Raw genomic sequence first — 25085 nt, 5'->3', positions numbered from 1 at the left:
TAACTCATAGGAATGCAAGCAAAAAAAAAAAAACGCAAAAGAATGAGAAATTGAAAACAAATAGTAAAATGGCAGACTTAAGTCCTGACATATCAATATTTACCTTAAGATAAATATACCAATTAAAAAAAGAAATAAGCAGAATGGATTTAAAAAACACAACCCAGCTATATGCTGTCTACAAGAAACTCACTTCAAACATAGTAACGTAGGTCGGTTAAAAGTAAAAGGATGGAAACAAGATACATCGTGCAAACATTAACTTTAAAAAAGCAGAAGTGGCCGTATTAATATCAGATAAAGCAGACTTCAGAGGAAAGAAAATTACTGGGGACAAAGAGGGACATTACATAATATTAAAAGGACCAATCCATCAGAAAGACATAGCAATCCTAAACGTGGATACACCAACAGCAGAGCATCACAATACATGCTATGAAAGCTGAGAAAGCTGAAAGGCGAAATAGACAGATCTGCAATGAGAGTTGGAGAGTTCAAAACCCTCTCCCAGCAATTTATAGAACAAGTAGACAAATTCAGCAAGGATATAGAAGACCTCAACAACACCGTCAACCAAGAGGATCTAATTGACATTCATAGAGTGCTTCACCCAACAACAGAAGAGTACACATTTTTTTCAAGTACTCTTGGAACATTGACTAAGATAGACCATATCTTGGTTCATAAAACAAACCTTAATAAATGTAAAAGAACTGAAATCAGACAGTATGTTCTCTGGCTATAAATGGAATAAAACCAAAATCAATAGCGTAAAGATAACAGAAAAATGTCCAAACACTTGGAAAGTAAACAACAAACTTATAAATAATCCATGGGTCAAAAAGGAAGTCTCAGGGGCCGGACCGGTGGCGCAGCAGTTAAGTGCGCACGTTCCGCTTCTCGGCGGCCCGTTGGTTCGCCGGTTCGGATCCCGGGTGCGGACATGGCACCGCTTGGCAAAAGCCATGCTGTGGTAGGTGTCCCACGTATAAAGTAGAGGAAGATGGGCATGGATGTTAGCTCAGGGCCACTCTTCCTCAGCAAAAGTTAGCAGTAGTTAACTCAGGGTTAATCTTCCTCAAAAAGAATAAAAATTAAAAAATTAAAAAACTTTAAAAATTCTAAAAAAAAAAGAAGTCCCAAAGGAAATTTTTTAAAAATATATCAAACTGAATGAAAATGAGAATATGACAATCAAAATTTGTGAGATGCAGCTAAAGCAGAGAGGGAAATTGATGGCACTAAATGCTTATATTAGAAAAAGAGGAAAAGTCTCAAAGCATTTATCTAAATTCCTACCTCAAGGACCAAGAAAAAGAAGAGCAAAATAAACTCAAACCAAGAAGAAAGAAGGAAATAATAAAGGTAGGAGCAGAAATCAATGAAATTGAAAGCAAGAAAGCAATGGAGAAAATCAATGAAACAGAAAGCTGGTTTTTCAGAAAAAAAAAATCAATAAAATTGACAAACCTCTAGCAAGATTGACACAAATAGAAAGACAGAAAACACAAATTACCAGTATCAGAAATGAAACAGGAGATATCACTGCTGATTCTGCAGCTATTAAAGGAATAATGAGGAATTACTACAAACAACTTTACATTCATAAACTCAACGTAGAAACGAGCCAATTCCTCAAAACCAACAAACTCCCAAAACCCTACCAAGATGAAACAGATAATCGGAATAGTCCTGCAGTCAATAAAGAAATTGCATTTGTATCATTAAAGACTCCCAGGAAAGAATCTCCAGGCTCAGATGTTTTTCACTGGAGAATTTTATGAAATATACAGAGAAGAATTAAGACCAATTTTATACAATGTCTTCCAGAAAACAAGAGGAGGAAGCACTTCCCAACTATTACCCTAATACCAAAACCAGACAAAGACAACACACAAGAGAAGAAAACTACAGACCAGGGCAGCCCTGTGGCCGAGTGGTTAAGTTCGTGCACTCCGCTTTGGTAGCCCAGGGTTTGCAGGTTTGGATCCTGGGCGCAGACCTACGCATCACTCATCAAGCCATGCTGTGGTGGCATCCCACATAGAAGAACTAGAATGACTTACAACTAGGATATACAACTATGTACTGGGGCTTTGGGGAGACCAAAAAAAAAAAAAAACCTACAGACCAATATCTCTCCTGAACTTGGATGCAAAAATTCTACACAAAAATCAAGCAGGGGCCAGCCCGGTTGTGCAATAGTTAAATGCGCATGTTCTGCTTCAGGGACCCAGGGTTTGCTGGTTCAGATCCCAGGTGCGGACATGGCACCGCTTGGCTAGCCATGCTGTGGTGTGTGTCCCACATATAAAGTAGAGGAAGATGGACACGGACGTTAGCTCAGGGCCAGTCTTCCTCAGCAAAAAGAGGCAGCAGTTAGCTCAGGGCTAATCTTCCTCAAAAAAATCAAGCAAATCCAATCCAATAATGTATAAAACGGATAATACACCAGGACCAAGTGGGATTTATTCCAGGTATGCAGAGTTGGTTCAACCTTCAAAACTCAATTGACACAATCTACCATATCAACAGACTGAAGAAGAAAAAACATATGAAAAAACATATGATTATATGAGTTAATGCAGAAAAAGCATTTGATAAAATCCAACACCAAATCATGATAAAAAAAGAAACCAACTCTGAGTACACTCAGAATAGAAGGGAATTTTCTTAATGTCATAAAGGGCATCTCCAAAAACACCTACAGCTATCATTATGCTTAACGCAGGAAGTGAGACAGGGAACAAGACAAGGCTATACATTCATCATTCTTGTTCATAGCACTGGAAGTCCTAGCCCCTACAGCAAGGCAAGAAAAAGAAATAAAAAGCACACAGACCAGGGGGCCGCCCGGTGGCATAGTGGTTAAGTTTGCGTGCTCCGCTTCAGCGGCCCTGGATTTGCAGGTTCAGATCCCCGGCACAGACCTAGCACCGCTTGTCAAAGCCACGATGTGGCAGCATCCCACATAAAGTAGAGGAAGATTGCCACAGATGTTAGCTCAGCGACAATCTTCCTCAAGGAAAAAAAGGAAGATTGGCAACAGATGTTAGCTCAGGGCCAATCTTCCTCACACAAAATAATAAGTAAATATATATCTTTTAAAAAAGCATACAGATCAGAAAGAAAGCAAACGTTCCTTATTTGCAGGTGGCATGATTGTCTACATAGAAAATCCTGAGTCATCCAGATAAACACTCCTAGAACTAATATGTAGGCTCAGCAAGTTCAAAGGATACAAGATCAACACACAAAAAGCAATCACATTTTTATGTGCTAGAGAGGAACACATGGAAACTGAAATTTAAAACATGATACCATTTACAATCACTAAATATACATCTACTCAGGTGTAAAAGCTGGTCAGGATCTGTACACTGAAAATTACAAAATGCTGATGAAAGACATTAAAGAACACCTAAATTGATCTATAAATTTTGCAATTTCTATCAAAGTCTCAGCAAGGGTTTTTTGTTTGTTTGTTTTGAGGAAGATTAGCCCTGAGCTAACTGCTGCCAATCCTCCTCTTTTTGCTGAGGAAGACTGGCCCTGAGCTAACATCCGTGTCCATCTTCCTCTACTTTTTTTTATATATGGGATGCCTGCCACAGCATGGCTTGATGAGCAGTGCCGTGTCCACACCCGGGATCCCACCAGTGGACACCAGGCCACCGAAGCGGAACACGTTTTTTTTATTTTTATTTTTTATTGAGGTTATGATAGTTTACAAGATTGTGAAATTTCACTTGTACGTTATTATTTGTCAGTCACCATATGGGTGCACCCCTTCACCCTTTGTGCCCACCCCCACCCCCCTTCCCCCGGTAACGACCAAATATTTCTCTTTGTCCATATGTTTATCTTCCACACATGAGTGAAATCATACAGTGTTTGTCTTTCTCCGTCTGGCTTATTTTGCTTAATGTGATACACTCAAGGTCCAACCACGTTGTTGTGAATGGCACAATTTTGTCTTTTCTATGGTTGAGTAGTATTCCATTGTATATATATACCACATCTTCTTGATCCAGCCATCAGTCCATGGGCACTTGGGTTGCTTCCACGTCTTGGCTATTGTGAATAATGCTGCAATGAACATAGGGGTGCATAAGTCTCTTTGAATTGTTGATTTCAAGTTCTTTGAATAAATACCCAGTAGCGGGATAGCTGGGTCGTACGGTATTTCTATTTTCAGTTTTTTGAGAAATCTCCATACTGTTTTCCATAGTGGCTGCATCAGTTTGTATTCCCACCAGCAGTATATGAGGGTTCCCTTTTCTCCACAACCTCTCCAGCATTTGCTATTTTTTGTCTTCGTTATTATAACTGTTCTAATGGGTGTAAGGTGATATCTTAGTTTTGATTTGCATTTCCCTGATGATTAGTGATGTTGAACATCCTTTCATGTGCCTATTGGACATCTGTATATCTTCTTTGGAAAAATGTCTGTTCATATCCTCTGCCTATTTTTTGATCGGGTTGTTTGATTTTTTGTTGTTGTGTTGTGTAAGTTCTTCATATATTATAGAGATTAACCCCTTGTTGGATATATGATTTGCAAATATTTTCTCCCAATCAGTGGGTTGTCTTTTCATTTTGATCCTGATTTCCCTTGCCTTGTAGAAGCTCTTTAGTCTGATGAAGTCCCACTTGTTTATTTTTTCTTTTGTTTCCCTCGTCTGAGTAGACATGGTATTTGAAAAGATCCTTTTAAGACCAATGTCAAAGAGTGTACTGCCTATATTTTCTTCTAGAAGTTTTATGGTTTCAGGTCTTAACTTCAAGTCTTTGATCCATTTTGAGTTTATTTTTGTGTGTGGCATAAGATAATGGTCTACTTTCATTCTTTTGCATGTGGCTGTCCAGTTTTCCCAACACCATTTATTGAAGACTTTCCGTTCTCCATTGTATGTTCTTAGCTCCTTTGTCGAAGATTAGCTGTCCGTAGATGTGTGGTTTTACTTCTGGGCTTTCAATTCTGTTCCATTGATCTGTGCACCTCTTTTTGTACCAGTACCATGCTGTTTCGATTACTGTAGCTTGTAGTATATTTTGAAGTAAGAGATTGTGATGCCTCCAGCTTTCTTCTTTTTTCTCAGAATTGCTTTAGCAATTTGGGATCTTTTGTTGCCCCATATGAATTTTAGGATTCTTTGTTCTATTTCCATGAAGAATGTCATTGGGATTACATTGTATCTGTAGATTTCTTCAGGTAACATGGACATTTTAACTATGTTTATTCTTCCAATCCATGTACACAGAGTATCTTTCCATTTCTTTAGGTCATCATCAATTTCTTTCAGTAATGTCTTATAGTTTTCATTTTATAGGTCTTTCACTTCCTTGGTTAAGTTTACTCCAAGATATTTTATTCTTTTTGTTGCGATTATGAATGGGATTGTGTTCTTGAGTTCTCTTTCTGTTAGTTTATTATTAGAGTATAGAAATGTAACTGACCTTTGTAAGTTGATTTTATACCCTCATCAAGGTTTTTTGGTTGACATAGTCATGCTTATTCCAAAATTTATGTGAAAAGGCAAAGGAACTAGAGTGTCTAAAACAATTTTGTTAATGAAGAATCAAGTGGGAAGAATGACTCTAACCAATGTTAGGTCTCACCGCATGACTACAGTAAGTAAGGCAGCGTGATACTGGTGGAAGAAGAGACGCATAGATCAGTGGGCCAGAACAGAGAGCCCAGAGATAGACTCACACAAATCCGGCCAAATGATTTTTGACAAAGGTGCAAAAGCAATCTAAAGGAGGAGGGATAAATAATTAAAAAAAAAAAAAAACAGGAGGAACAGGCTTCTCAAAGAATGCTGCTGGAGCAATTAGACATCCATAGGCAAAAAAAAAAACAAAAAACAAAAACAAAGAAAAGGAACCTCAACCTAAACCTCACATCATATAGAAAAATTAACTCCAAATGATAATGGAGGGCCAGCCCTGGTGGCCTAGTAGTTAAGTTCAGTGTGCTCTGCTGTGGTGGCCCGGGTTCTTTTCCTGGGTGTGGACCTAAACTACTCGTCTGTCAGTGGCCACGCTGTCACGGCAGCTCACATACAAAAGGAGGAAGACTGGCAGCAGATGTTAGCTCAGGGCGAAACTTCCTCAGCAAAAAAATAATAATAATATGGGGCCGGCCCAGTGGCACAGCAGTTAAGTTCACACATTCCGCTTTGGCAGCCTGGGGTTCACTGGTTCAGATCCCAGGTGTGGACCTATGCACCACTTGGCAAGCCATGCTGTGGTAGGCATCCCACATATAAAGCAGAGGAAGATGGGCATGGATGTTAGCTCAGGGCCAGTCTTCCTCAGCAAAAAGAGGAGGACTGGCAGTAGTTAGCTCAGGGCTAATCTTCCTCAAAAAAAATTAAATTAAAAAAAGGTCAAGATCATAAATTTTATGTTACCACAATGAAAAAATTAAAAAAAAAAAAGACTGACCTTAACATGTGTTGGCAAAGATGTGGAGCAACTGGCACTCTCATATACTGCTAATGGGAATATAAAATAATACAACTACTTTGGAAAACAGTTTGGCAAATTTTTAAAAAGTTAAACAGGGGCCTGCCCGGTGGCACAGCGGTTAAGTTCGCACGCTCTGCTTCAGCAGCCCGGGGTTCACCAGACATGGCACCACTTGACAAACCATGCTATGGCAGGCGTCCCACATATAAAGTGGAGGAAGATGGGCACAGATGTGAGCTCAGGGCAGGTCTTCCTCAGCAAAAAGAGGAAGATTGGCAGCAGATGTTAGCTCAGGGGTAATCTTCCTCAAAAAAAAAAAAAGTTAAACATACATCTACCATATCACCTAGCCATTCCACTCATAGGTATTTGTCAAGAGAAATTAAAACATTTGTCCATAAAAAGACTTGTATAGAAATGCTCATGGTAGCTTTATTTGTAATCGCCCAAAACTGGAAACAATTCAAATGGCTATCTAGAGGTGAATGGATAAATTAACTGTGGTATATCCATACAGTGGAGTACTACTCAGCAACAAAAAGAATAAATTATTGATACATGCAACATCAATGAGTCTCAAAATAATTATGCTGAGTGAAAGATGCTAGACAAAAAAGAGTACATTGGGGGCTGGCCCCGTGGCTGAGTGGTTAAGTTCGCACACTCCGCTGCAGGCTGCCCAGTGTTTCGTTGGTTCGAATCCTGGGCGTGGACACGGCACTGCTCATCAAACCATGCTGAGGTGGAGTCCCACATGCCACAACTAGAAGGACCCACAACGAAGAATATACAACTATGTACCCGGGGGCTTTGGGGAGAAAAAGGAAAAAAATAAAATCTTTAAAAAAAAGCCATTTAAAAAAAAAAAGAGTACATACTGTAAATTTTCCATTTATTTAAAATTCTAGAAAATACAAATTAATCAACAGTGACAGAAAGCAGATGAGTAGTTTTCTGGCAATGCAGGGGGAAGAGCCAGAGTGAGGGATTACAAAGGGACATGAAGAAACTTTTGGAGGCGATGGACACATTCATTATCTTAGTTGTGATCATTCTGTTAAGTGTATTCATACATCAGATTTGCCAAACTGTATACTTTAAATATGTGCCATTTATCATATGTCAGTTATGCCTCAATAAAGCTATTTAAAAATAAATTTAAGGGGCCAGCCCAGTGGTGTACTGGTTAAGTGCATGCACACCACTTTGGCAGCCTGGTGTTCGTGGGTTCAGATCCCAGGCACAGACCTACACACTGCTCATTAAGCCATGCTGTGGCAGCATCCCACGTACAAAATAGAGGAAGACTGGCACAGATGTTAGCTTAGTGACAATCTTCCTCAAGCAAAAAGAGGAAGACTGGCAACAGATGTTTGCTCAAGGTCAATCTTCCTCACTAATAAATAAATAAATTTAAGACAGGAGTAATCAGAAGTGGCCAGGAGGGAATTGGAACACCAATTAATCGATTGGGTCACTACTATGTTCTGTGCATTTGATACATCATCTCTGATTCTTGCAACAAACTCGGGAGTAAGTATTGCTATCCCTATTTTCCAGATAAGGAACCTGTGGTTCAGAGAGGTGCAGCCACTTGTTCAAGGGCACGCAAAGACAAATTCAAATTGTGCTCTTTCCACTCTGCCCTACTGTCCCGCAGCAGTGTGAGAGATGGAGGAATAGGCTGTGCTGCTTCACTGATTACTGACAATAAGTGGATCAGGGAAGGTGAGGCATGATGGGCTACTCTTTAAGATGGAGAGTGGGTTTGGACTGCTCTACTCATGGCATGACTTAGAACTATGAACCACTCATATGTGTCCCTTCCTTCTGGTAATCGGGAACAGATGCTGGGGATATATGTCTCAATTCTCTACTCACCAGAGACTCCATCTCCCATGCCCACACTTGCAGAAATAGAAGCATGTACAGTACTATATAATTTCATTTATTACGCACTAAAGCACTTCTTATAAAACAACAGAGAAGAGACAGATCATTCGGTATAATGTAGTGAGAAAATTGGTTAGCCATTTGAGGAAAAAATAGAATTTTTCCTGTTTATTTATTCTATTTAACTTTATCAACCTCAAGTTGATAAAGAATGAAATAGGGGGGGCCGGCCCGGTGGCGCAGCGGTTAAGTTCGCACGTTCCGCTTCTCGGCGGCCCGGGGTTCGCTGGTTCGGATCCCGGGTGCGGACATGGCACTGCTTGGCAGCCATGCTGTGGTAGGCGTCCCACGTATAAACTAGAGGAAGATGGGCACGGATGTTAGCTCAGAGCCAGGCTTCCTCAGCAAAAAGAGGAGGACTGGCAGTAGTAGCTGAGGGCTAATCTTCCTCCAAAAAACAAACAAACAAACAAACAAACAAAAAAACAAAACAAAACAAAAAAGAATGAAATAGGGGCCGGCTCCTATTCGTGGCTGAGTGGTTAAGTTCGCGTGCTCCGCTGCAGCGGCCCAGGGTTCGGATCCTGGGCGCGGACACGGCACTGCTCGTCAGGCCACGTTGAGGCGGCGTGCCACATCCCACAACTAGAAACCTGCAACTAAGACATACAACTATGTACCACGGGGGGTTGGGAAATAAAGCAGAAAAAAAAAGATTGGCAACAGTTGTTAGGCCAGGTGCCAATGCTTAAAAAAAAAAAAACCAGAATGAAATATGTTATGCAAAAGAATTGAGTATTTAGCAGATCTTTGAAATGATGGTAGCCTTCTAAGCTTTGAATTGATAAGAAAAATTTACAAGAGAAAAGATCAACAGATTTGGCTATATAAAATTTTGAAACTTGGTATGTAAAAAATATAACCCAAAGGAAAATAACCAATTGATAAAAATATCTGCCTCAAATATAACAAAAGATGAATTTCTACGTTCTATAAAGCACTCGTGCAAATCCGTCAGAAAAACATGTCCCCCAAAGATAAATGGACAGAGATACTTTACACAAGAGGAAATGGAATGAGTAAGCAAGCATATGGCAAAATGTTCGAAGTCACTAGTGATTTTTCTAAGTGCAAATTGCAACAATTACATTAGTAAAAGTTAAAAATAGGTAATTACTAGGCTGGCACTAGGATAGTAAAATTGTGAGGATCCTCTGACAAAGGTTTTCGGCAATACACAGATGCTACTATCAAAGCATTCAGACTCTTAACATGTGATCCCTTCCCAACAGTTACTGCCAACCACTCCCAGGGACTAAACACAGATGTACCCGTTCTCCCAAATGTGAGTCTCCAGCCCAGATCATGTGCCTGAATTCAGACCTGTGCCTACAGGACATCTCCATTTTGATGTCCCCCCTGCTCAGCACCCCTGTCTCATACCAAGAATGCCTCTTCCTTGTTCCCAGTGAATGCACCACTGAGTCATCAAGTCAGAAACCTAGGAGTCATCCTGATTACCTCCATGTCCCTCACCCCTGCGCATTCGTCATTTCCCAGTCAGATCCCACCAATACTCTATCTGCAATGTCTTTCGAATCTGCCCCCTCCTCCTCCATCCCACAGCCACAGACCTGGATCTCATCTTTCTGTTTCTGGCTTGTGTTATTGAAACAGACCTGACCCATCTCCTCCAAGCCACTTACACTTCTTTCATAACATCCTATAGAGAGCAGTCAGTTATCTTTCTAAGGCACAAAGCTGATCCTGTCCCCCTTAAAATGTTTCAACGGCTCCCCATTGTCTACCTATAGGCTAAAGTCCAAGATTCTTAAGATTTAGCAGCCCTCTCTGTTCCAAATTGCCTCGCCACCGTCTTTTCTCTGATGAGCTTCTCCTGGCTTTGCGTCCCCCCCTCCCAGCCTGCCTCTCCATTGTAACGTGAATTCCTTGAGAGCAGGAACTGGATCTTAATCATCTCTGCACTAACACAGAGCTTGACACAGAGTAGGCACTCAATAAATGTTGGGTGAAGGAATGGATTTATTCTAAGGAAATCATTCAACTGAGGGAAAAAGCCATATGAAGGAAACTGTTCACTGTAGCAATATTCATAATGAAGAAAAAGTGCAAAGAACTGAATGTTCAACAACAGAGAACTTTTATTAATTATGGGACATCCATTTAATGGAATATGATGCAGCTGTTAAAATACTAATTACGAAGATTATGTAGCAACTCAGAAAGTGTTTGTAATATAATAAAAGCAGAATACAAAGTGGTATGTACGCTAGGACTAAAATTATGTAAAAGTATGCATGCACACAAACTGATCCTAATGAGAACAGGAACAGGAACAAATGAATACAGATGATGTGTTTAGGGTGTTTGGGGAGGTACTGTTTGTGATTTTCTTAGCTCTTTCCAAATTCCCTTTATTGTTGTTAAAATGTCATTTATGCATAAATACAAATTGATAGAGAAAAAAATCTCCTGAAAAAGCTGCCTTGATTCCCTCCAGTCCTTCGACAAGCTATGGCACAAAAACAAACCAAGCACTGACCTGGGAAGCAAGAGACCAGCCCCCTCACCTCGCCCCGCCCCTACCCCTACCCCTAACTGGCTCTGTGATCTTGATTAAGCAAGACCCGCAGCTCTCACCAGCCATTTCTCCCGTCCTCCCTAGGTGGAAGTCCCGTGGTTATTCCTCACTCCCAAACCAACTCCCATCATTTCTGTTAGCTGCATCACCATCTTCCCAGTGCCCTCAGACTGAAAACCTCGAGATCCACCTTCCATTGTCTCATCACCTTCCCTTTCTCTCTGACCAAAATATGTTTAGGAAATAATATTAAATATTTATTAAAATGTGTATGTGGGACTTAAAGTAGCCTCACTTTGCACTCTCCTCAGAGGCAGGGAACTCGTCCAGCTCATCCGTGCATTTCCAGACCTAACACCTCCAGTCAACTGCCCCTTCTTGCCAATAATCATTTATTGTATGCTCTACTATGGACCTCGTTTTAGACAAAGAGGAACTCCTGCCCTCCTAGTTAATACTGTCTGGTTGAGAAGAACCAAGGATTTTTTTTCTCTCTTGATCTTCTGCGGACTGCTAAGGGGTGAAGCGGGGAGTAGAGATAGACCTGTAAAATGGAACCTCCTGAGCCATGACCCCGTGGTGGGAGGAGTTCAAGCTGGATGCTCCCAGGGATAATCTAGTAAGACTTGGCACAATTGGTGGGATGTTGAGTCAGTTTATTGGTTCAATAAGTATTTACCAAGTGCTGGACATAGCACCAAGCTCTCCATTAGGTGGTAACGGGCCTGCCCAGATGAATTAGGGCAGGATCTGTCACGGAGATGCTCATGGTTTAGGGGAGGACAGACAAGGAAACCAGTCAAGGAAACCAACTCAATGTGCTAAGTGCTGTCATCAAGTTTGAACAGAGGGCTCTGGGGCAGAAGAATGTGGGATTGACCCTGGCTGAGGGGAATAGGGGCTCACAGAACCAGAGGGACTTGAGCTGTGTGTATCTCCAAGGTTGAGGAGTGCGATTACGTGCCCAGGAAAGGGGTTGGGCTGTCCATGGCAGTTCCAAGGTGGGGAAGCATCGGGTCCACAGGCAGGAGGCTTGAAAGAGGCACCTTTCTCAAAGCAGTAATAGCTTGAAGTGGCTTAAGTTTTGAGGTTTGGGATGGGGGAAGGGAGCAGTGGGTGTCCAGGTGCAGGAGGCTTCAGGTGACAAGCAGAGGCACCTGAGGGGCCAGGCAGGAGGGCCAAGAGCAGTTTCAAAGTAGAGAAATAGCATGATCAAATCTAAGTTTTAGTTAGATAACCGATGGTCTCTAATGTTCCCTCCTTCCCTGAGACTTTATAGTAAGCGCCAAATGCATTGCACAGGAAGCAAGGGGCAGGGCGCCAAGGTTCAAGCAAGGACCATACCCTCCCAACCCCCTACACCCCTACGTCCTCGGGAATCTGCAGAGAAGCAAGAGAAAAAAATGTTGCTTCCTCCCAACTTACAGTATAGGCAGGTTGGCCGGCTCGAGGGAACTAGGAAGAAGGGACAGACAAAATATGTTTAAGAAATAATATTAAATATTTATTAAAATGTATCATATAATCACGTGTATGTGGGACTTAAAGTAACCTTACTTTGCACTGTCCCCGAAGGCAGGGAACTTGTCTAGCTCATCTTTGTATTTCCAGCACCTAACAGAATCAGGCGCACCAGAGGCGCTCAGCAAATATTGGAAGGAGAGCGGGAAAAGGAGCGGAGGAGACCGCCCTTTGCAGACGCCCCTTTCTCAGCGGCGGTTCCCAAGCTCCGGACCTATGACCTCCCACCAGCAGGTGGCAAGATAGAATCCCCGAGCGCCAGAAAAGGGCGGAGCTGGGCGGGGCTTCCGAGGCTCCGGCGCGCGCAGCCTCCGAGCCTCTTTTCTCGGCGCACCGGAAGAAGGCGGTCCTCTTTCCGTGCCTAGCGCAGCCATGGTAAGGTCGCTTGTTCGTGAGCTCTTGGGATGCATCAGCCTCCATCCTCCCAGGGCCGGGCCTTTCTGGGGCTTCGGGGTTCTCGCAGGGGGTGGCCGGGCGGAGTCGAAGGGAGTGCGGTCTGCGGGGTGGGCCCAGGCGGGCTCGAGGGCGAATGCCGGCCCCGGAGATGGGGGGAATCGGCGCTGCTGGCGGGAAGGCCTCGGTCTCTGGCTCGGCCACGCCCGGCCACGCATCCTGCCACCCTGGGAGGAGCGACTTTCTGCCCAGGCCGAAGCTGCGTGTGAGCGCAGAGGGCAGACGGCGGGCCTGGGATGGGTGGACGTTGGGTCCGGCCGGTGGAGAGGCGTTTTCGTGGTCGTTGTCTTTTTGGCATGATTTGACTTTACGTAGTGTGGCCGGTAAGCATCAGTACACAGCGTTAAAAGTTTCCTTCCGCATTTTAAAGTGAAAGCTGGTCTCAGCTTTTGGCTTTATAGTACGAGGGAGCAGCTGTTCGCACGTGGTTGTTCTGAAGTCACATTCATCTCGCGCCGGACAGTTCAAAACCAAACGGTTGTATTGCGAGAACTTTTCTATTTGATTAGAAAGTAGAAGCACAGATTGAGTTCTGGTCTATTTCTGTGGCTGGCTGGCTGTACCATGAGGTCTAACCCTTGGCCGTTTCACCGGCGTAGTGTCCTAGAAAAACAGTCTCTGGAAGCAGACACGCTTTTAAGCAGTAACGTGAAGATACTTAGCACAGTTCTCAAAGACAGTAATCGAGAAGTGTTGTCTGTACAATAAGAGAGCTGGTTCCAGTTTACGGAGCCTATAGTGTTTGCTAGCTACTTTGTGTGCGTTTGCTTCTCTGCCTTTGATCACCGCCCTGTGCTTTCAAGAAGTTGATAGAGTTTGTAAGCTGTTAAAAAAATCTAAAACGATCTAATAGCATTACAATCTGAAAACCTAAAACTCTCGTTCAGGCTCGTGGTCCCAAGAAACATCTGAAGCGTGTAGCAGCTCCAAAGCATTGGATGCTGGATAAATTGACCGGAGTGTTTGTAAGTATTGTTGTATTGTAAGCATGTTTCATGTATTGGAAGTATCGAAAGATACACGTTTTCTTTTCCCCAGTTTTACTGAGATAAAATTGACACATTTAAGGGATATATTTTATACTGAGCCTGTAATGTCAGGCATCCCTGGTTATTGTAGCCATAATTTTTCTTGCAGTGCCTTCCATTAGTCATTTTGAGGAAGGGCTAAGGGGAAAGTGTTCTTGGCTTTCCCTGTTCTGGAAGGCCCTGTGCTATTGAGCTGCACCCCACCTCATCTTAATAATTTCTGTGCCTCATTCCACATAGTACACTTCACGTGGATTTGGGACTCACATTAGTTCTTAATGGGTCTGTTCCTCTGAAGGGGGAAAACACTGTAAAACTTTAAGGTCTGAAATGTTTTTGTAAGCTTTGAACACCTTGTTTGCCCAAATTTGGAGGTGATGGACATTCTGGTGTCTAGTTAATGGATCTCAAGACTTGGGAGGTGGGTTTGAGTGAATCCCACCAATAGTTTCACAGAATTTTTTTTTAAATCATTTTACAGGCTCCTCGACCATCTACCGGTCCCCATAAGCTGAGAGAATGTCTCCCCCTTATCATTTTCCTAAGGAACAGACTTAAGTATGCCCTAACAGGAGATGAAGTAAAGAAGATTTGCATGCAGCGGTTCATTAAGATTGATGGCAAGGTCCGAACTGATATAACCTACCCTGCTGGTTTTATGGGTAAGTGGTTAGTGGTGGGCACTTGGTGGGGGCTCCTTTTGATAGTTTTATCTCCCTCCCAAATGGCAGTTGTGTTGAATAGTGGTGGGCTTTTATCAGTCTCAGAAATAAAGCATGACCTCCCCCCTCAGTTTTTTATTTACATACTGTAGGGCTGCAAATAATCATGAATCATTTCTCAAAACCAAATTTCGATTCACTTTAAGTTTTACATATTGTAAAAACAGGGTTTTGAAACATTAAAGATTAGCTAGGCATGGTCATTAATCTTAAGAATCCTTGTTGTTATTTGAAATCTGAGGCATAGGGGTTTTTTTGTCTTATGGTGCTGTGGTCGTTACTCAACATGGGGTAGTGGGGGTCACTATAGTAACCTAAGTTACTGTTTGATATCAGATGTCATCAGCATTGACAAGACTGGAGAGAATTTCCGTCTGATCTATGACACCAAGGGTCGCTTTGCCGTTCATCGTATTACACCTGAGGAGGCCAAGGTGAGTGTTGCAAGTAGGCTGGGTCTTTGTTCAGTAAAATTACTTGGTTCTCAGTTAGAGCCTGGATTAAGTACATTGGCTGGTCCCTTGCAATAAGGTAGATAGATTAAGATTACTTAGAATAGTTTCCCTGGAAGTAGCCAGTTAAGAATTTGGTGAGATCCTATTGTATCTTCAATTTTGTATCATCTTGTTGAAAGTCTTGGTGGTAGCTGTGTGGCAGTCTGTTGCTGGATGTCTGATTGACCCCCATTTGAAGCTAACATCCTCAAGAGATCATTTTCTTTTTTATGGCAGAAATGAAGTGACTTCCTCGTTGGGTTTTAGCGGCAAGGAGAGTGATTTGTAGGAACATTTAAGAGTTCTTGAGGTATGGGTCCTTTAAGCATAAGGAACCAAAAAACCAATATCCACTCCAATCCAGTTGGCCCTTTGCCACGTCTCCATTTGTGGGTCTAGCTTTACTCTGGGGAGGGGAAAGGTGTCAATGGAGGAGACTGCTAACCCTTGGGGCACTAGTTTGAGATAGCTCAAAAAAATTACAGGCATTGATTATTTAATCCAGTTTGTTGTGATGGTTTTACACAAAAGTTTAAGGCTTTCTGAATTATTGGCTGTAAGTGAAGGTTAATTCAATTGAGTGATTCAGCTCCTAATTTCCTTAGCTGCCTCGTTATCCGCAGGCCAGCGGGCATGTCCAATGGCGTCATGGTGATTTGATTTCCTTTAAGGATGTCAGGGAGTGAAAATCCAAACTTGAAATGCTTTGTGAAATATTTGTTGATTAGATGGACTGGTAATACAATTGCAGTTTGTGAGACAAAAACTCAGTTGTGGTGTAGAGGGAGCCATTAAGAGGCACTTGTTAGGAGCGATCGAGAGGAGTTGGGGAAGAATTCAGAGGGCCCATGAGGCTTAAACAGCCTGGAAAAAGGTTGTGAAGTTGTGGGGTCTTCGGTACCTTGGACTTGAACATGGGGGTGATGCAGTGCTACAAGGAAAATGCATAATAGGAAGACCAGCCTAGCCTAGAGAGGGGTGGTCAGCGTGCAAGATGAGTGTATGGAGGGCGGGAAGAAAAGTCTGGGACATGGTTATTCTGCAGTTAGAAAAACTGGCAGTTCCTCTGTGGGGCTGTTGCCTTTAGCTGCTAATTGTATTTTTAAGCCAGTGACTTCTGGCTTTGAAAGAACTGTTGCGTCCACTGTGGGGCATAGTGCATGTGCCCTAGACTGCGTGTGGCTCACTCTTGTATGTTTCTAGTACAAGTTGTGCAAAGTGAGAAAGATCTTTGTGGGCACAAAAGGAATCCCTCATCTGGTGACCCATGATGCTCGGACCATCCGCTACCCTGATCCTCTCATCAAGGTCAATGACACCATTCAGATTGATTTGGAGACTGGCAAGATTACTGATTTTATCAAGTTTGACACTGGTAAGCAGCCTCTGCTACCTGGGCATTCTCTCTAAAGCCTGGGTGTAAGAGCTGTTCTTTGCTTTTCTCTCCTTTTAATCAGAATTTAATCAAGCATTATGACGTGCACAATGCCTGGGTACAGGGTTTTGTTTGAACCTTCTAGGTGATTCTGATGTGCAGCTAATTACCAACCAAAGCTAGGTGTCTGTTGATGTGGTAAGGGGTTGGGAAGGGGCAACGCCTACAAGTTTCAGGGAATGTGCTCGTTTCAGCCTGGCTCTGTGGTGGCAGTAAGGGTTAGAGACAGGAGTATATTCTGAACGGTGGGGAGGGAAGTTAGCTAAGAGTGGCTTCCATGGGGAGGTGTGAGAAGTGTAGCTGGTTTCTGTTTGGGTGGTGGGTCAAAACAAATAACCGGGGAATGTATCTGCTCCAACGCCCAGATACATAGTATTTTTACTTCCAGAGGCCCAAGTGTTCAGAATATTCTGGGTGGCTGAGATGAGTTCTGGTGTGAGAAACACATTCTCAGGCCCGCTCTAGACATCTCAAGCTCCCCTATCCGTGGAAGTGGCATGGGGGCTGGGCAGAAAAGAGACAGAAAAGGCAAACCAGCCTAATTATGAAGCAGCCGTTGTAATGCTGTCATCATCCCTAAAGTCTGTCAGTAACAGTAACAGAATTGTGCCTTGGAGGAACAGCATTGGTATAGGCAAGACATGGTGAGGACCTGACAAGGTGGGTGCAGTGGAGTTTACATTTGTTGGGTGTGCGGGAGGGATGGGGCAAATCTTAAGAGGACCCTGAATCCTGGCTTAGGTAAGATCCACAGAAATAAATTTGAATGAGAAAAGGGATTAGTAAACTTCATTCTGGATCTCTCTTGGTCATTCATTACATTGGGTTATGAGTTCCCAGAGTGCCTTGGTCTGAGCACATTATTTCTTCCTTCCTGCCTAGGTAACCTGTGTATGGTGACCGGAGGTGCTAACCTGGGAAGAATTGGAGTGATCACCAACAGAGAGAGACACCCTGGTTCTTTTGATGTAGTTCATGTGAAAGATGCCAATGGCAACAGCTTTGCCACCCGGCTCTCCAACATCTTTGTTATTGGCAAAGTAAGTCTGGGCTTCCCTTCTCTGGTCAGGGAAACTGGAAATGCAGGTACTGCTACATTGCAGCACCTGGCTCCTGGCTGGCGAGGCTGGAGCAAACCTGTGCTTTTTCAGTATCACAGAATCAGCAGGGGACCTGATCCCCTTGGTGAAATGTGCCCGAGTAATGGAATGAATATGCCTTGTAGTCAAGTTCTTCAATTTGTGCCTGTGCTGTTTTGGTTTTTTTGGGTTTTCAGGTTTTGGATGTTTTTTGCTTTGAGGAAGATTGGCCCTGAGGTAACATCCGTGCCCATCTTCGTCCACTTTATAAACTAATGAGTGACCTTGGGCACTACTTGAGCACCTCTAAGACATGCATTACGAAGGGCGTTGTGGTTTTACATCTACGTGTATGAGCGGCAAGTTTGCTAGAATGGCCCCAACTGCCCAAGCAGTGGGTATTTCTTGATAAACCAGAATCCGAATGTCTTCAGATGCCCGGCTGCTGCTGAGCACTTTCACAAATGGGCTTCTCCTTTAAATGAGATGACAAATGTAGCATGTGCAAAGCTGCTAATGGAGTTGGTTTGTAACAGGTTTTTGATTCTTGTATTCTCCTCCAGGGTAACAAGCCATGGATTTCTCTTCCCCGTGGAAAGGGCATCCGCCTCACCATTGCTGAAGAGAGAGACAAGAGACTGGCAGCCAAACAGAGCAGTGGGTGAAATGATCTCTAGGTGACCTGATCTTTGTACCTAATTAAAGTTAACACAGTGTGATTCGTTACTTCTGGTGTTTGTTGTGCTTTGGTTTTTTTTGTTTTAATTTGTGGTTTCCTGCTATTTTACTTTATAATATGAAAAGTCAATTGAATTTTCAGGTAGGTTTAGGTGTTCTGTGGTGTGGATCTTCCTGTGTCTCTTATAGGTTGGCTTGGATGGTGGTGGGAGGGAGAATGTAGCAGACATGGTAAAGAAGGAGCAGCAGCTAACCCAGGAGTGGGTAGGCCAGGGAAACCCAGAGCGTCAGCCCTTGACTTGGCCGAGAACTCATCTACCCTGTTAAAAAAACCAGTGCCCTCCTTTCTCTTGTCTTCATTGCACTAACCCATCCACAAGCCTGGCTCATCTGTTTTTCCCACTTCTGTGCCAGACTTGTCAAATGCGGAGTGGAAGTGTACGTACAGGCTCTTGATGTTGCAAAGCAGTGCACTTACTCAGACTTAGTAGTCCTCTGTCATTCTCCAGCTGCCACTGCAGTCCTCATCTCCATTCCTTGTAGTACTCTGCAAAACAAAGCATGTGGAAAATCAACTCGTTCCTGCTTCCCTGAATGTGGAGGGTGGTGTCAGGCTTGCCTGCCAATCTCGAGACAAGAAGAGGTGCCCCTGCTGCAAGGGGCCAGCTCTTACACTTGGTCCTCATTTCAAGCCCTGGGTCTCTTCCAAGAATATCAATTACCCTTCCTTGTGATACCAGCATTCTGAAGCAGCTCTCTTGTTCCTGTTATCCTATAAAGTGTATCTTCCTGCTAAAACACCAAAACCACCTTTGCCTTCTTTAGCAGGGCTTCTCAACCTTCATGCTATTTGGGCCAGATAACTTGTGGGTGGCTGTCTTGTGTATTGTGGTTGTTGAACAGCATCCCTGGCCTCTACCTACTAGATGTTACAGTATGCCCTCCCACTCTGCCCAGTTGTGATAACTGGAAATGACTCTAGATACTGTCAGATCCCCTCTGGGGAGCAAAATTGCCCTGTGCTAGGAACCACTGCCCTATAGATACTGCTGTATCTCGCCATGACTTCATGTAACATCTTTACTTGTAGACTGCTCAAGCTTACCAAGTATCCCGCCACGACAGGATTTAGGTGAAAAACTTGTTTGAGACATCTTTTTCCATCTGAGGTGTGATGAACCTGTGTAAAGTTAGTACATATGTAACTGGGCACGTATAATGGTCATTCCCGGTGCCCAGGCCTGTAGTCCAGCGGAGGAGGAGGGCTGCTGAGGAGCTGTGGTTTGGGGCAGCATCCCCCACCCCTGGCTGGGTCCTATACTTGGAGTAAGGAGCCACAGAATAGTGGTCTTGCCAGAGAACTGAGCAATGTCCAAACTAATTGGCTAAAGAAGGCATGCCTTGGGGTCTCCCAAGCCCGGATTTTGGCCCCACAGAGCTGCTCTGCCTTACCTATTGCAGACTCCAAAGCACGACTGGCTGGTGCCTCAGGTCCTCTGCTTAAGCAGAAGGAAGGGCGTTGCTGCAAGAATTGGGTCTTGCCGAACTGGGTGGGAGAAGGGTGCGTAAGTGGGCTTGCCAGACATGTTGCTTCAGCATGGTTCTCTTGCCAAGAGTGAGGCTCATCCGGATTCGCAGTTCTGATGAAGGGCTGGGTCAGAAGTAATCTTACAGTGCCTCCTTTAAGAAACAAGCAGGTGCGACCGAAAGGCCAGAGGGTCATTTCCCTGAATGCTGGTGGATTCTCTTGCTGCCACCCTGCTCGCTGCCCCCATGGCTGCACTTTCCTTCGTTCTAGGTTTGTTTTAAGTCTCAGCTCAGCAGATGGAAAGAATTTGAGTTTTAGCTAAGGAACCAAAGTGAATGTGGAGAATGAGAGGCCTCTAAGTTGCTTCTTTCCACAAGCACAGTGGTTTGCTGGATGCTAATTGGCCGGCCATCTTGCACAACGGGAATTGGCATGTTTGTCTGCAGTCTTCACATCACCAGAATCTCTTTTAACAACATTTTGAATTTGTTTTTTTATTTATTTGTTTAACTAGCACAGGAATTTTATTAGCAACTAGTACCAACGTGGGGAAGATTTCCATCTTAACACCAGGTTGTATTGCTGGACTTAGCCAAAGCGGCCTGTATCATAGGTATGAGATACAAGTTTCCAAATAATGGCTTGTGTCTTCATAAGGCTTTTTAAGGCTTCCAATTTGATTCATAAAATCTTAGAGCTGGAGGTAACCTTAGAGATCATCTCAGCAGGGAAGCAGACATTTGGTCCCAAGATGAAACTGACAAGCAAGCAGAACTTGATTGGGTTTGGTTTACTTCTCGCATGCCTTTAGTGGGCAGGGCCTCACGCTCCAGTCAGAGGGCAGCACAGCACAGCTTTGAATGAGCACAAGAACACAAACAGCTAGGACTTGTGGAGTACTTTATAGTTTACAAGAGCCACCTTGATTTTTTGATAGCCAAATCATGTTCTTGCTAACCTAGATGTTACAGAAAGAGTGATAGCCACTCCACTGCCCTCTGGCCCGTGCCAATCAGATCTATCCATAGTCTTCCCTATCTCATGTCATGAAAAATGCCATCTTACCAGTTACTTTGGCCAAACACTGGATATGTCCTTGATTTGTCTCCCTTTCTCACACTCCACGTGTAATTTAATTAGAAAATCCTTTTGGTTCTACCTTCAAAATATATCCAGAGTCCATATTTGGTGATATTTAGAAATAATTATTAACTTTTTGTGTGATAATCATAAAGGATCCTTATCATTCAGAGATACATACTGAAGGATTAGCAGAAGAAATGACAAGCAATCTGAAATTTGCTTTAAAATAATCTAGTGGGTAAGGAAGATCAATGAAATAGGATGGACCTTGTACCGATAATGTTGAAGCTGGGTGATAGGTACATGCGATTCATTATACCAGTTGCTCTATTTCTGTATATGTTTGACATTTTTTGTAATAAACTTATAAAGGAACAAATACATAAATAGGACAGTGTCTGGCGTTCCCCCAAAGCACATCTGATCACTTCCCATCACCTGCATTGCTACCGCCCTGGTCTGAGCCACCACCAACTCTTGTCTACATTATAGATTATAGCATTAGCCCCTGACTGGTCTCCCGGTTGCCATCCTTGCCCCCTACAGTCTCAACCCAGCAGCCAGAGGGACTCTGTTTAAAGTGTGTCAGTCAGGTCAAGTTGCTCCTCAGCTCAGAGCCCCTGAATGGCACCCGTGTCACTCAGACTAAAAGCCACAGTCATCACAAGGCCCTAAGAGATCCCCACAACCTGGCCTCTGACCTCATCTCCTACTACTCTTCCCCCGGCTCAGTCTGTTCCAGCCACACTGGCCTCCTGCTGTTTCTTGAACATCAGAGGTACTCCCCTGTCTTAGCACCTTGCACTGACTCCTTTTTTTTATGTATGTAGTTTATATTATGAACATTTTCAAATATACAGAAAGACCAAAAGAGTAGTACAATTATCACCTACATAGACACCAGCTAGGTTCAATAATTGTTAACATTTTGCCGTATTTGTTTCATTTCTCTATGTAGCCATGTACACACACAGACACACATGTCTCTTTTTCTGAACCCTTTGAAAGTATGCTGCAGACACCTTGACCTTGGGTTCCTGGTGCCAAGAGATGGCAAGTGCTGGCTCTCGGGCTCCACTCAAGGAGTTAATTTCCATGTTACCTTGGTCACTAGATACCCAAGAGAGATGCTACCTTTCCAGGAAGAACTTTTCCATCCTGAACCAGGGGAATCCACTCTTCTGTCCCAGGTTGTTGGGCCTGGAAAATTCCCCAAACCAAAGGCCAATCCTAAAGCTCAAAGAGAGAATGAAAAATGAAAAGGTTTGATTTGCTCAGACAGGAGTTTGTGGGTCAACTTTCTCTACCATTTTGACTTCTGAGAATATTGTACTGTTTGGACAATAAATAATAACAAAGAATGTTCCCAAGAGACAACAAACAGCCTTCAATAATAATAATAGCAGCAACAACAACAGAAAGAAGAAACTTCCCAAGAGCCAACAGCTTTTCAGTTCATTCCTGGGGCTTTCCCAGGGACATGCTCATGTATTTTTCTTAGCTTTTCTAGCAATGGTGAACATGTGTAATCAGTGGTGTGCTGGTAAATGTTTAACAACCAGCTCTCTGGAAAAAATGTGTATATACATATATATGTACATAGGTTAGTTATAAATGTTACTTATATAAAGGATGTATAACATAATTTACAAATAATAATAAAACAGGCAATTCCTCGTTATTGTGAATTCCGTATAGCCAGTTGATTCTAACAGAATTCTTTCAATGATTTTTGCCAAACTTGTATCCATATCAACCTATGACATATCAACCTATGACTGCAACTGACAAACAGAGTGTTGGTTGATATTTTTGTTTGCATTAACAAATAAGACAAAAGTGAAACGACAAAGACATATATGTTAGAACTTTATTTGTTTGTCAATGCCTTGAGCAGCTTCTTTGCTGAATTGTATAATAATTTTTGAATACTGAAAAAAATTTCCTTAATTTTTTGTACTATTCACAATGTAATGGCTACAAGACACAACACACTTCGAAGTTTAATCTGCATTTTAACATTTTCTCCATCGCTTCCTTAACCCTGGACAATCAGCAAAACAATTAATCAGATCCTGATTTGTAGTGTTTATTTCCATGGCCGATTTCAAGCTACTACCATGATGTCACTGAACAGGGAGCTGCGCCTAAGCTGAGAAGAGATGAGCAGTAGCACGCCATTATAGAGCATTTCCACCATGCGGATACAATAGGCATAAATAATCTCAAGGGCACGGATAATAGTAAAATGTAGTAAAATAATTAGGAAGTGAGGAGTTTTCAGTATTTATTATATAAATATTATATATTTATTATATAATTTACTTAATGTTAAGTTTATATATTAACATTCTAAACATTTTTAATATATAGTTTTTGCATTTTTAGTAATGGCTGTTTATAACAAGTGGCTCAGAAAATTCCTAAAAATTTAACAATTGGCTGGTATGAGCCGGTTCTAGCACACCACTGTGTGTCGTGCTATGCGACTCAGATGGCTACCCTGATGCTGTTGAGTGTGCCTCCTCAGCACCCCTCACATGTTACTTCCTTCTCCATCCTTTCAACCACCTCTGCCATGGGCAACATCCTCTGCTCCCACCCAAGTCTCTCCTCCACACACTGCAGCCCCATCCCTAAAGCTCAGCTTGAGTTGCATCACTTCCTCTTCCAAACTTCTTGGTCAGACACATTGCCTGTAGAATCAGGTCCAAATTCCTTGAACTGTCCTTGCAAGCCCTCCCCAGTGTGGTCCTAAGCTCTTTTCTCAATAGAAGGGCAAGGCGGTAGCTCCCAACTCCCGGGTCTTCATTCATCGTGACTTCTTTCTCGGGCGTCAGACCCACAAAGTCATCTGCCACCTGGACATCTCCTCTTGGATGGTCCCCAGACATCTCAAACTCAGTCTGTCCCAAATAGAGCTCATCCTTTTCCTCTCTCTCCTGCCCCCTCCGTGCTTCTATTCCTGTAGTCCCCGATTTTCTTTTAGGCCCTCAAATTTACCCTGTTCCCATCTCTCTTCATATTCTTTGGACACTTTTTTCTTCCTGGAACTTTTTTTTCCACTCCACTCCCTTGCTTGCTCCCTCCCCTAACTTTTTTTCTGGCTGTCTGTTACCAATCCTTCAGGTCTCAGCTGAGAAGTTGCTTCTTCTGGGAAGGTTAGGGGCCCACAGCACACCATTTCCCTGTTCTTCCCACCATAGAATTTGCCACACTGTACTACAATTGTCTATTAATTGTTTGTCTCCCCCAGGAGACTGTGAGGTCCGTAAGGCTAATCTTGCTACCACCGCATCCCCACTATCTAGCCCAGTTACTGGCACATTGTGGGTGCTGAACGAATGAATGAATGAGAGGTATATCCTGTGCTTCCCCTACAAACCCTCCCCTGCATCTGTCTTGTTTCCTTGGTGTTCCCCAAGCACACCTTGTACTTTTTCACTTCCCAAAAAAAAGCCATAGTTTTTGCTTGTGCTTAAGGGGACAGGGTCAGAAAATGTCACCTTCTGAAATTGAAACTAATAGAATCAACATTGAATAGATGAGATCAACCATCTGCAAAATAATCCACTTTAAGGATTGGTTTGTAAATATGGTACCAATGAGACAAGGGTGCCTCTCAGGTCTCTATGGTGACCAGCATGTTGCCACCGGCTGGGAATCTGCCAAATATAAAGAAAGTGATAATGTCAATCAATTGTAACCTGATTGCTAGAGATAATGCTGTATAAGCAGGAGGGCCCTTGTCTACATGGGATCTTGAAAAGAGTTGAGCCAAGAGCAACATCTTTTCTGTGTTTGACCATCATCAAGTGCTACATGCAGTCCTTTGCAGTTTACAAAGCACCTCCATGTGTCACCTGAGTGAATCTCCATGATGAGCCCACCAAATGGACCTTATTATCATTTTATAGACGACAAAGATAAAGTTCAGGGAGGTGAATCAACAAACTGCCACCCCCCCAACAGCCATACCTTCACTGAGCCCACAGAGAATGAGAGGGTTATGAACCCAAGGACAGAAATACCTCTACGGCAGAGACAGAAAGTTTTTGCAATGACAGGTGGTCAACCCTCCCACTTTGGTTC

At 43.1% G+C, this 25085-nt stretch overlaps 1 protein-coding gene across 1 annotated transcript; it reads left to right on the top strand.

Moving 5' to 3' along the window:
• The first annotated feature begins 12776 nt into the window (after positions 1 to 12776).
• RPS4X (ribosomal protein S4 X-linked) lies at positions 12777 to 18430 on the top strand. The gene is made up of 7 exons (XM_014847584.3): positions 12777 to 12868; positions 13834 to 13911; positions 14456 to 14636; positions 15033 to 15130; positions 16394 to 16565; positions 17508 to 17665; positions 18268 to 18430. The coding sequence occupies exons 1-7, from the start codon at positions 12866 to 12868 to the stop codon at positions 18367 to 18369; spliced, it is 792 nt and encodes a 263-aa protein (XP_014703070.1). The 5' UTR covers positions 12777 to 12865; the 3' UTR covers positions 18370 to 18430.
• The last annotated feature ends 6655 nt before the right edge of the window (positions 18431 to 25085 follow it).

This window comes from Equus asinus, chromosome X, assembly GCF_041296235.1.
Source record: "Equus asinus isolate D_3611 breed Donkey chromosome X, EquAss-T2T_v2, whole genome shotgun sequence".
Classification (NCBI taxonomy): domain Eukaryota; kingdom Metazoa; phylum Chordata; class Mammalia; order Perissodactyla; family Equidae; genus Equus; species Equus asinus.
This window is presented reverse-complemented; position numbering and strand designations above follow the sequence as displayed.

What these genes read in the sequence shown, in the direction of transcription:
- RPS4X (XM_014847584.3), top strand. An exon ending in CTACCCTGCTGGTTTTATGG is followed by an intron (nt 14,637 to 15,032) that starts GTAAGTGGTTAG and finishes GTTTGATATCAG; the next exon opens with ATGTCATCAGCATTGACAAG. An exon ending in TTTTATCAAGTTTGACACTG is followed by an intron (nt 16,566 to 17,507) that starts GTAAGCAGCCTC and finishes CTTCCTGCCTAG; the next exon opens with GTAACCTGTGTATGGTGACC.